We start from the raw sequence: 12,500 nt of genomic DNA, 5'->3' as shown, positions 1-12,500 counted from the left end.
GATAGGTGAGGTAAAGGACCTGCCTGGTGTGGTTGATTCAGACCTTTAGATAGGTGAGGTAAAGGACATGCCTGGTGTGGTTGATTCAAACCTTTAGGTTAGTAGATAGGTGAGCTAAAGGACCTGCCTGGTGTGGTTGATTCAGACCTTTAGGTTAGTAGATAGGTGAGGTAAAGGACATGCCTGGTGTGGTTGATTCAGACCTTTAGATAGGTGAGCTAAAGGACCTGCCTGGTGTGGTTGATTCAGACCTTTAGGTTAGTAGATAGGTGAGGTAAAGGACATGCCTGGTGTGGTTGATTCAGACCTTTAGATAGGTGAGGTAAAGGACATGCCTGGTGTGGTTGATTCAGACCTTTAGATAGGTGAGGTAAAGGACATGCCTGGTGTGGTTGATTCAGACCTTTAGGTTAGTAGATAGGTAAGGTAAAGGACCTGCCTGGTGTGGTTGATTCAGACCTTTAGATAGGTGAGGTAAAGGACCTGCCTGGTGTGGTTGATTCAGACCTTTAGGTTAGTAGATAGGTGAGGTAAAGGACATGCCTGGTGTGGTTGATTCAGACCTTTAGATAGGTGAGGTAAAGGACATGCCTGGTGTGGTTGATTCAGACCTTTAGATAGGTGAGGTAAAGGACATGCCTGGTGTGGTTGATTCAGACCTTTAGGTTAGTAGATAGGTAAGGTAAAGGACCTGCCTGGTGTGGTTGATTCAGACCTTTAGATAGGTGAGGTAAAGGACCTGCCTGGTGTGGTTGATTCAGACCTTTAGGTTAGTAGATAGGTGAGGTAAAGGACCTGCCTGGTGTGGTTGATTCAGACCTTTAGATAGGTGAGGTAAAGGACCTGCCTGGTGTGGTTGATTCAGACCTTTAGGTTAGTAGATAGGTGAGGTAAAGGACCTGCCTGGTGTGGTTGATTCAGACCTTTAGGTTAGTAGATAGGTGAGGTAAAGGACCTGCCTGGTGTGGTTGATTCAGACCTTTAGGTTAGTAGATAGGTGAGTTAAAGGACATGCCTGGTGTGGTTGATTCAGGCCTTTATGTTAATAGATAGGTGAGGTGAAGGACCTGCCTGGTGTGGTTGATTCAGACCTTTAGATAGGTGAGGTAAAGGACCTGCCTGATGTGGTTGATTCAGACCTTTAGATAGGTGAGGTAAAGGACCTGCCTGGTGTGGTTGATTCAGACCTTTAGATTGGTGAGGTAAAGGACCTGCCTGATGTGGTTGATTCAGACCTTTAGGTTAGTAGATAGGTGAGGACCTGCCTGGTGTGGTTGATTCAGACCTTTAGGTTAGTAGATAGGTGAGGTAAAGGACATGCCTGGTGTGGTTGATTCAGACCTTTAGATAGGTGAGGTAAAGGACATGCCTGGTGTGGTTGATTCAGACCTTTAGATAGGTGAGGTAAAGGACATGCCTGGTGTGGTTGATTCAGACCTTTAGGTTAGTAGATAGGTAAGGTAAAGGACCTGCCTGGTGTGGTTGATTCAGACCTTTAGATAGGTGAGGTAAAGGACCTGCCTGGTGTGGTTGATTCAGACCTTTAGGTTAGTAGATAGGTGAGGTAAAGGACATGCCTGGTGTGGTTGATTCAGACCTTTAGATAGGTGAGGTAAAGGACATGCCTGGTGTGGTTGATTCAGACCTTTAGATAGGTGAGGTAAAGGACATGCCTGGTGTGGTTGATTCAGACCTTTAGGTTAGTAGATAGGTAAGGTAAAGGACCTGCCTGGTGTGGTTGATTCAGACCTTTAGATAGGTGAGGTAAAGGACCTGCCTGGTGTGGTTGATTCAGACCTTTAGGTTAGTAGATAGGTGAGGTAAAGGACCTGCCTGGTGTGGTTGAATCAGACCTTTAGATAGGTGAGGTAAAGGACCTGCCTGGTGTGGTTGATTCAGACCTTTAGGTTAGTAGATAGGTGAGGTAAAGGACCTGCCTGGTGTGGTTGATTCAGACCTTTAGGTTAGTAGATAGGTGAGGTAAAGGACCTGCCTGGTGTGGTTGATTCAGACCTTTAGGTTAGTAGATAGGTGAGTTAAAGGACATGCCTGGTGTGGTTGATTCAGGCCTTTATGTTAATAGATAGGTGAGGTGAAGGACCTGCCTGGTGTGGTTGATTCAGACCTTTAGATAGGTGAGGTAAAGGACCTGCCTGATGTGGTTGATTCAGACCTTTAGATAGGTGAGGTAAAGGACCTGCCTGATGTGGTTGATTCAGACCTTTAGGTTAGTAGATAGGTGAGGACCTGCCTGGTGTGGTTGATTCAGACCTTTAGGTTAGTAGATAGGTGAGGTAAAGGACCTGCCTGGTGTGGTTGATTCAGACCTTTAGATAGGTGAGGTAAAGGACATGCCTGGTGTGGTTGATTCAAACCTTTAGGTTAGTAGATAGGTGAGCTAAAGGACCTGCCTGGTGTGGTTGATTCAGACCTTTAGGTTAGTAGATAGGTGAGGTAAAGGACATGCCTGGTGTGGTTGATTCAGACCTTTAGATAGGTGAGCTAAAGGACCTGCCTGGTGTGGTTGATTCAGACCTTTAGGTTAGTAGATAGGTGAGGTAAAGGACATGCCTGGTGTGGTTGATTCAGACCTTTAGGTTAGTAGTTGACTCACAGCGTGGGCAGCATTGACTCATCGTGGCGTAGGATGTGATTGGCCGGATCCCTCAGGATTAAATAATGAACTATAACTCAGTGTGGATGTTTCCTGTTTCATCTGATTGCCTCCCTCATCAATAACCTCCTATCAGCTCCAGCAGAGTAGTTCTGGACACTGAGCCGTGAGGGGGTCTGCCAAGTTGAGGACAGGGAGATTGTGTGTGTGTGTGTGTGTGTGTGTGTGTGTGTGTGTGTGTGTGTGTGTGTGTGTGTGTGTGTGTGCGTGTGTGCGTGTGTGCGTGCGTGCGTGCGTGCGTGCGTGCGTGCGTGCGTGCGTGCGTGCGTGCGTGCGTGCGTGCGTGCGTGCGCTGTAGATGGCCTCAGCTGTGACTAATCTGTGTCATACTGGACCTAGTGCCAGCAGCAGATCAATGTGAGTCAGGGGGAAAGAGAGAGAGAGGCAGCCAGAGGAGGATGATAGGAGAGTCTTGTAGGGGAGGAGGAGGATAAGAGAGTCTTGTAGAGGAGGAGGAGGAGGAGGATAGGAGAGTCTTGTAGGGGAGGAGGAGGAGGATAGGAGAGTCTTGTAGAGGAGGAGGAGGAGGATAGGAGAGTCTTGTAGAGGAGGAGGAGGATAGGAGAGTCTTGTAGAGGAGGAGGAGGAGGAGGAGGAGGAGGAGGATAGGAGAGTCTTGTAGGGGAGGAGGAGGATAGGAGAGTCTTGTAGAGGAGGAGGAGGATAGGAGAGTCTTGTAGAGGAGGAGGAGGATAGGAGAGTCTTGTAGAGGAGGAGGAGGAGGAGGAGGAGGATAGGAGAGTCTTGTAGAGGAGGAGGAGGATAGGAGAGTCTTGTAGGGGAGGAGGAGGAGGAGGATAGGAGAGTCTTGTAGAGGAGGAGGATAGGAGAGTCTTGTAGAGGAGGAGGAGGAGGATGAGGAGGAGGAGGAGGATAGGAGAGTCTTGTAGGGGAGGAGGAGGAGGAGGATAGGAGAGTCTTGTAGGGGAGGAGGAGGAGGATAGGAGAGTCTTGTAGAGGAGGAGGATAGGAGAGACTTGTAGAGGAGGAGGAGGATAGGAGAGTCTTGTAGAGGAGGAGGAGGAGGGGGATAGGAGAGTCTTGTAGAGGAAGAGGAGGAGGAGGAGGATAGGAGAGTCTTGTAGAGGAAGAGGAGGAGGAGGATAGGAGAGTCTTGTAGAGGAGGAGGAGGAGGGGGATAGGAGAGTCTTGTAGAGGAAGAGGAGGAGGAGGAGGATAGGAGAGTCTTGTAGAGGAAGAGGAGGAGGGGGATAGGAGAGTCTTGTAGAGGAAGAGGAGGAGGAGGAGGATAGGAGAGTCTTGTAGAGGAAGAGGAGGAGGAGGATAGGAGAGTCTTGTAGAGGAAGAGGAGGAGGAGGATAGGAGAGTCTTGTAGAGGAAGAGGGGGAGGAGGAGGAGGATAGGAGAGTCTTGTAGAGGAAGAGGAAGAGGAGGAGGAGAATAGGAGAGTCTTGTAGGGGTGTGGAGGAGGAGGATAGGAGAGTCTTGTAGAGGAAGAGGAGGAGGAGGATAGGAGAGTCTTGTAGGGGTGTGGAGGAAGAGGAGGAGGAGGATAGGAGAGTCTTGTTGGGGTGTAGAGGAAGAGGAGGAGGAGGATAGGATAGTCTTGTTGGGGTGTAGAGGAAGAGGAGGAGGAGGATAGGAGAGTCTTGTTGGGGTGTGGAGGAGGGGGAGGATAGGAGAGTCTTGTAGGGGTGTGGAGGAAGAGGAGGAGGAGGATAGGAGAGTCTTGAAGAGGAGGAGGAGGAGGATAGGATAGTCTTGAAGAGGAGGAGGAGGATAGGAGAGTCTTGTAGAGGAAGAGGAGGAGGAGGAGGAGGATAGGAGAGTCTTGTAGAGGAAGAGGAGGAGGAGGATAGGAGAGTCTTGTAGGGGTGTGGAAGAAGAGGAGGAGAATAGGAGAGTCTTGTAGGGGTGTGGAGGAGGAGGAGGATAGGAGAGTCTTGTAGGGGTGTGGAGGAAGAGGAGGAGGAGGATAGGAGAGTCTTGTTGGGGTGTAGAGGAAGAGGAGGAGGAGGATAGGAGAGTATTGTAGGGGTGTTGAGGAGGAGGATAGGAGAGTCGTGTAGGGGTGTGGAGGAAGAGGAGGAGGAGGATAGGAGAGTTGTGTGGAGGAAGAGGAGGAGGAGGATAGGAGAGTCGTGTAGGGGTGTGGAGGAAGAGGAGGAGGAGGATAGGAGAGTCTTGTAGGGGTGTGGAGGAAGAGGAGGAGGAGGATAGGAGAGTCTTTTAGGGGTGTGGAGGAAGAGGAGGATAGGAGAGTCGTGTAGGGGTGTGGAGGAAGGCTGAATACCAAACCTGATACACCAGGAATTGTATTGGAATATTTCACAGTGTGGGCAGCATTGACTACCTTCAGATGGACATGCTGCCAAGGAACATTCCTGCCCTCTGTTTCCCTTTTGGTTTCAGACAAAGAAAAGCTTGAATGGGGGTTCAGCAGAGAGGTGTGGGTCTGGTAGAGTCCACACAGCCAGGTGTGGGTCTGGTAGATTCCACACAGTCAGGTGTGGGTCTGGTAGATTCCACACAGTCAGGTGTGGGTCTGGTAGATTCCACACAGTCAGGTGTGGGTCTGGTAGATTCCACACAGTCAGGTGTGGGTCTGGTAGATTCCACACAGTCAGGTGTGGGTCTGGTAGATTCCACACAGTCAGGTGTGGGTCTGGTAGATTCCACACAGTCAGGTGTGGGTCTGGTAGATTCCACACAGTCAGGTGTGGGTCTGGTAGATTCTACACAGCCAGCCAGGTGTGGGTCTGGTAGATTCTACACAGCCAGCCAGGTGTGGGTCTGGTAGATTTCTACACAGCCAGCCAGGTGTGGGTCTGGTAGATTCTACACAGCCAGCCAGGTGTGTGGAGACATCAGATAGGTGTGGGTCTGGTAGATTCTACACAGCCAGCCAGGTGTGGGTCTGGTAGATTCTACACAGCCAGCCAGGTGTGTGGAGACATCAGTGAGGTGTGGGTCTGGTAGATTCCACACAGCCAGCCAGGTGTGGGTCTGGTAGATTCCACACAGCCAGCCAGGTGTGGGTCTGGTAGATTCCACACAGCCAGCCAGGTGTGGGTCTGGTAGATTCTACACAGCCAGCCAGGTGTGGGTCTGGTAGATTCTACACAGCCAGGTGTGGGTCTGGTAGATTCTACACAGCCAGCCAGGTGTGGGTCTGGTAGATTCCACACAGCCCAGCCAGGTGTGTGGAGACATCAGAGAGGTGTGGATCTGATTGAACCAGGCCCTGAGATCCTGATTGGACCAGGGGACAGGGGTTGGGAGGGAGATTTTAACCATCCCCAGCCTCACAACCAGTCTCAGCCTCAAACCAACTTACCCCAGGTAGGCCTACCCCCCAGCCTCAAACCAACTTACCCCAGGCAGGCCTACCCCCCAACCTCAAACCAACTTACCCCCCAGGCAGGCCTCAAACCAACTTTCCCCAGGCAGGCCTACCCCCCAACTCCAAACCCAGCCTTCTCCCCCTCTCTCCCTATCCTCTCCCCCCTCTCTCCCTATCCTCTCCCCCTCTCTCCCTATCCTCTCCCCCTCTCTCCCTATCCTCTCCCCCTCTCTCACCTATCCTCTCCCCCTCTCTCCATATCCTCTCCCCAGGGAAGTGTCTTTAGGGTTTAGCCACAGTAAAACACACTACTATTCACACATACTTTCTCACAGAACACCAAATGTGCACTTAGGAAATCACGAGGGAGCAGGGCTTTTTTCTGTTCCAGTTTGAATGATCCAGCTCGTCTTTACCCCCCCCCCCCCTCCCCCCCGGGGTAGAGAAGATAGATCCATCGCTAGTTAAAGACAGATCAGGTTTCTGTTCCCAGCAGATGTAGCAGGGATCTGATGGCCCCGAACAGGAAACAGAGGCTTTAGGTTACCGCCGTTGTTCCTTGATCTATTTTATTGTCTGTTTTTAATAATTGTCTTACCACCAACTTCTGCGTGGCAAGGATCCAATTCCACGTGATTAGAAGTTTCTCTCCCGTCTCTAATTACCGTCTCCAGTTTTGTCACGTTCTAGCGTAGATCTGTGTGACATAGAGAGGCCCATATATGCCTACGTAACCAGGACTAATGTGTGTACAGGGAGCAGGAGGAGTAATGTAATATGTGGTCGGATTATAGAACTGGATATTCTGGTGTCTGCTGGGACATCGGGGCTGACTGGGAGAGCTGTCACTTTTAAAAACCCCAGTTTATAACAAGCAGGGTTTTATTGACTATCAACATATCTCAGGAGGTAATATTTGTCCACATTAAAGCCGTTTTTTTTATAGAGAGAGAGAGAGAAGAGGACGATAAGAGGATGAAGATGGCTGTATCGTGTAGCCTAATGAAGAGTCTCTGTTAACCGATACCGATCTTTAAAGAAAGGTTTAGCACGGCGATCTTAAAGATGTCTGGCAGTTTAGATATCAGCGCGTCGAAGTTGAAAGGTCAGCCTCAGATGGCGTTCCTCTATAAAGAGGGCATGGGATTTGAACTCGTGCCAGCAGCTGTCCCGTCCAAATGGAATAAAAACGTCTCTCGTCCACCAGGTTTAATGAGGGTAAAAACTTTCCCATCGGTTTCCAATAGCAACAGCAGAACAGTGTTTTTGGCTGTTAAACTCTGAGCTTTTTCTTTACTGCTGGCCTCCTTTAACAGTCACCCTGCGTCACTCTGGGTGTCACTCTGTCTCAATGTGACGTTGGGGTCTGTTGTGTTGAGGTTGAATTGGTTCATGAGAAGCTCTCTGATGTTGGGGGTCTGTTGTGTTGAGGTTGAATTGGTTCATGAGAAGCTCTCTGATGTTGGGGGTCTGTTGTGTTGAGGTTGAATTGGTTCATGAGAAGCTCTCTGATGTTGGGGGGTCTGTTGTGTTGAGGTTGGACTGGTTCATGAGAAGCTCTCTGATGTTGGGGGTCTGTTGTGTTGAGGTTGGATTGGTTCATGAGAAGCTCTCTGACGTTGGGGTCTGCTGTGTTGAGGTTGGACTGGTTCATGAGAAGCTCTCTGACGTTGGGGTCTGCTGTGTTGAGGTTGGATGGTTTATGAGAAGCTCTCTGACGTTGGGGTCTGTTGTGTTGAGGTTGGATTGGTTCATGAGAAGCTCTCTGACGTTGGGGGTCTGTTGTGTTGAGGTTGGACTGGTTCATGAAAAGCTCTCTGACGTTGGGGTCTGTTGTGTTGAGGTGGACTTGGTTCATGAGAAGCTCTCTGACGGTCGGGTCTGTTGTGTTGAGGTTGGACTGGTTCATGAGAAGCTCTCTGACGTTGGGGTCTGTTGTGTTGAGGTTGGACTGGTTCATGAGAAGCAGCTCTCTGATGTTGGTGTGGTGGAGGGGGGGGGGGGTGGATGTGTTTGGAAAGGTTTAAAGTAAATCACGGACCTGGTCGTTGAGCTGTTTTGGAATTGCGTACTCTTTAACTTTTAGTGTGTTTGAGAAGCACTCTCCAAAACCCAGTGTTTTCAATTAAAGAGGAATGGGAAATTGAGAGTACCTAACTCAGTTGCACAACGGAATGCAACCGAAATGGGTCGTCCACATTTAACCCTATTTGAATCAGAGGTACGGTGGGCCTGCCTTGTTCAACATCCATCGGTCCCCCGGATACAGACTCAGATACATGGTATAGTGTGTGTGTGTATATTGTAGTCAGTGAGAGAGAGACTCAGATACATGGTATAGTGTTGTGTGTATATGTAGTAGTATCTGGGCATGTTCCCTACACCGTCACCATAGTATCTGGACATGCTATGTTCCTACACCGTCACCATAGTATCTGGGCATGCTATGTTCCTACACCGTCACCATAGTATCTGGACATGCTATGTTCCTACACCGTCACACAGAGTATCTGGACATGTTCCTACACCGTCACCATAGTATATGGGCATGCTATGTTCCTACACCGTCACCATAGTATCTGGACATGCTATGTTCCTACACCGTCACCATAGTATCTGGACATGCTAGGTTCCTACACCGTCACCATAGTATCTGGACATGCTATGTTCCTACACCGTCACCATAGTATCTGGAATGCTATGTTCCTACACCGTCACCATAGTAACTGGGCATGTTCCTACACCGTCACCATAGTATCTGGGCATGTTCCTACACCGTCACCATAGTATCTGGACATGCTATGTTCCTACACCGTCACCATAGTATCTGGACATGTTCCTACACCGTCACCATAGTATCTGGGCATGTTCCTACACCGTCACCATAGTATCTGGGCATGTTCCTACACCGTCACCATAGTATCTGGACATGCTAGTTTCTACACCGTCACCATAGTATCTGGCATGCTATGTTCCTACACCGTCACCATAGTATCTGGGACATGTTCCTACACCGTCACCATAGTATCTGGACATGCTATGTTCCTACACCGTCACCATAGTAACTGGGCATGTTCCTACACCATCACCATAGTATCTGGCATGTTCCTACACCGTCACCATAGTATCTGGACTGCTATGTTCCTACACCGTCACCATAGTATCTGGACATGCTATGTTCCTACACCGTCACCATAGTATCTGGGCATGCTATGTTCCTACACCGTCACCATAGTATCTGGACCATGTTCCTACACCGTCACCATAGTATCTGGACATGCTATGTTCCTACACCGTCACCATAGTAACTGGGCATGTTCCTACACGTCACCATAGTATCTGGGCATGTTCCTAACCGTCACCATAGTATCTGGACATGCTATGTCCTACACCGTCACCATAGTATCGGACATGTTCCTACACCGTCACCATAGTATTCTGGGATGTTCCTACACCGTTCACCATAGTATCTGGGCATGTTCCCTACACCATCACATAGTATCTGGACATGCTATGTTCCTACACCGTCACCTAGTATCTGGACCTGCTATGTTCCTACACCGTCACCATTAGTATATGGCATGTTCCTACCACCGTCACCATAGTATCGGGGCATGTTCCTACACCGTCACCATAGTATCTGGGCATGTTCCTACACCGTCACCATAGTATTGGACATGCTATGTTCCTACACCCGTCACCATAGTATCTGGGCATGTTCCTACACCGTCACCATAGTATCTGGGCATTGTTCCTACACCGTCACCATAGTATCTGGACATGCTATGTTCCTACACCGTCACCATAGTATCTGGACATGCTATGTTTCCTACACCGTCACCATAGTATCTGGACATGCTATGTTCCTACAACGTCACCATAGTATCTGGGCATGTTCCTACACCGTCACCATAGTATCTGGGCATGTTCCTACACCGTCACCATAGTATCTTGGCATGTTCCTACACCATCACCATAGTTTCTGGGCATGCTCCTACACCGTCACCACAGTAACTGGGCATGTTCCTACACCGTCACCATAGTAACTGGGCATGTTCCTACACCGTCACCATAGTAACTGGGCATGTGAATGCGTGTGCTTCACGCTGAGAAGTTTATCCTTGGTTCAACGCTCCTGGTTGTTGGGGAAACGGACCCACTACTGTTTACATGGTGTCTGTATTTAAACCCGACCTGACCTCTGACCTCACTACTACTGTTTACATGGGGCCTGTATTTAAACCCGACCTGACGTCTGACCTGACCCACTACTACTGTTTACATGGTGCCTGTATTTAAACCCGACCTGACCTCTGACCTGACCCACTACTACTGTTTACATGGTGCCTGTATTTAAACCCGACCTGACCTCTGACCTGACCCACTACTACTGTTTACATGGGGCCTGTATTTAAACCCTACCTGACCTCTGACCTCACTACTACTGTTTACCCTGGGCCTGTATTTAAACCCGACCTGACCTCTGACCTGACCCACTACTACTGTTTACATGGTGCCTGTATTTAAACCCGACCTGACCTCTGACCTCACTACTACTGTTTACCCTGGGTGCCTGTATTTAAACCCGACCTCACTACTACTGTTTACATGGGGCCTGTATTTAAACCCGACCTGACCTCTGACCTGACCCACTACTACTGTTTACATGGTGCCTGTATTTAAACCCGACCTGACCTCTGACCCAACACCTTATACGACATGGCTCCTAGCCTCCCACTCATCTCACTGAGTCTACCTTTAAACCCAACCTGACCTCTGACCCAACACATTATACGACATGGCTCCTAGCCTCCCACTCATCTCACTGAGTCTACCTTTAAACCCAACCTGACCTCTGACCTAACACCTTATACGACATGGCTCCTAGCCTCCCACTCATCTCACTGAGTCTACCTTTAAACCCAACCTGACCTCTGACCTAACACCTTATACGACATGGCTCCTAGCCTCCCACTCATCTCACTGAGTCTACCTTTAAACCCAACCTGACCTCTGACCTAACACCTTATACGACATGGCTCCTAGCCTCCCACTCATCTCACTGAGTCTACCTTTAAACCCAACCTGACCTCTGACCTAACACCTTATACGACATGGCTCCTAGCCTCCCACTCATCTCACTGAGTCTACCTTTAAACCCAACCTGACCTCTGACCTAACACCTTATACGACATGGCTCCTAGCCTCCCACTCATCTCACTGAGTCTACCTTTAACCCAACCTGACCTCTGACCTAACAACCTTATACGACATGGCTCCTAGGATACTTAAGAAATATTTTGATAAAATAAAGATAAACTAGTTAAGTGGATCTGAAAACTGGAACTGGTTCAGCCCTGAAGTGATCAGTGGCCAAGTCAGACCAATTAAGACCAATTAAGACCAATTAAAAACAATTAAGACAAATTAAAAACAATTAAGACCAGGAACTGGGTCAGGCCTTGACATGGTTAGAACCCCCAACAGAGGCTGTGGTCAGGAGGCTGTGGTCTTTCCAGATGTGATGTCACTCTCCCACAAGCCAGGATGTGACGGCCGACCACAAGATCTACAGTTCATTGATATACGAGGGGAGCCCCATGTACACACAGTGCTGAACATGTTTGTCTCCGCTCTCTCTCTCTCTCTCTCTCTCTCTCTCTCTCTCTCTCTCTCTCTCTTCTCTCTCTCTCTCTCTCCCTCTGTCTCCCTCTGTCTCCCTCCCTCTCCCCTTCCCTCCCTCCCCTCCCTCTCTCTCTCTCTCTCTCTCTCCCTCTATGTCTCCTCCCTCTCTCTTCCTTCATGCCTTCCTTCCTTCCTTCCTTCCTTCCTTCCTTCCTTCCTTCTCCTTCCTTCATTACTTCCTCCTCCTTCCTTCCTTCCTCCTCCTTCATTCCATTCCTTCCTTCCTTTTCCTCCCTCCCTCCATCCTTCCATTCTCCTCCCCTCTCTCTCCTCTCTCTCTCTCTCTCTCTCTATCTCTCTCTCTCTCTCTCGCTCTCTTCTCTCTCCCTCTCTCCCTTCTCTAGACCGGGGATGAAGGTGCAGAGGAGTTGTTGATCAGTCACCATGTGCTCTGTAACGACACCCAGGAGACCCTGAGGTTTGGCCAGGTGGACACCGATGAGAACGTCCTGCTGCCCTCCTTACACAGCCACCAGTACAGCTGGAGGAGCCACAAGTCACCACAGGTACACACACACACACACACACACACACACACACACACACACACACCACACACGACACACACACACACAACACACTCCTTGACACAGCCACCAGTACAGCTGGAGGAGCCACAAGTCACAACAGGTACACACACACACACCCTCCTTACACAGCCACCCAGTACAGCTGGAGGACCGACCACATAGTCACCACAGGTACACGACACACACACACACACACACACACACACACACACACACCCTCCTTACACAGCCACAGTACAGCTGGAGGAGCCACAAGTCACCAAAGGTACACACACACACACACACACAACACTCGCTAACCACACAC

General features: G+C 49.5%; 1 protein-coding gene across 1 annotated transcript in view; it reads left to right on the top strand.

The window, feature by feature from the left end:
* The window catches only part of LOC109888372 (vacuolar protein sorting-associated protein 13B-like), a 300,473-nt gene that overhangs the window by 198,784 nt on the left and 89,189 nt on the right, over nt 1-12,500 (top strand). Inside the window, 1 exon segment of the mRNA XM_031811830.1 lies at nt 12,008-12,169. Within this exon segment, the coding sequence (XP_031667690.1) occupies nt 12,008-12,169 (162 nt within the window).

This window comes from Oncorhynchus kisutch, unplaced genomic scaffold (assembly GCF_002021735.2).
Source record: "Oncorhynchus kisutch isolate 150728-3 unplaced genomic scaffold, Okis_V2 Okis02a-Okis13b_hom, whole genome shotgun sequence".
Lineage (NCBI taxonomy): Eukaryota > Metazoa > Chordata > Actinopteri > Salmoniformes > Salmonidae > Oncorhynchus > Oncorhynchus kisutch.
The sequence above is the reverse complement of the archived record's forward strand: the minus strand, read 5'-3'. Positions and strand labels throughout refer to the sequence as shown.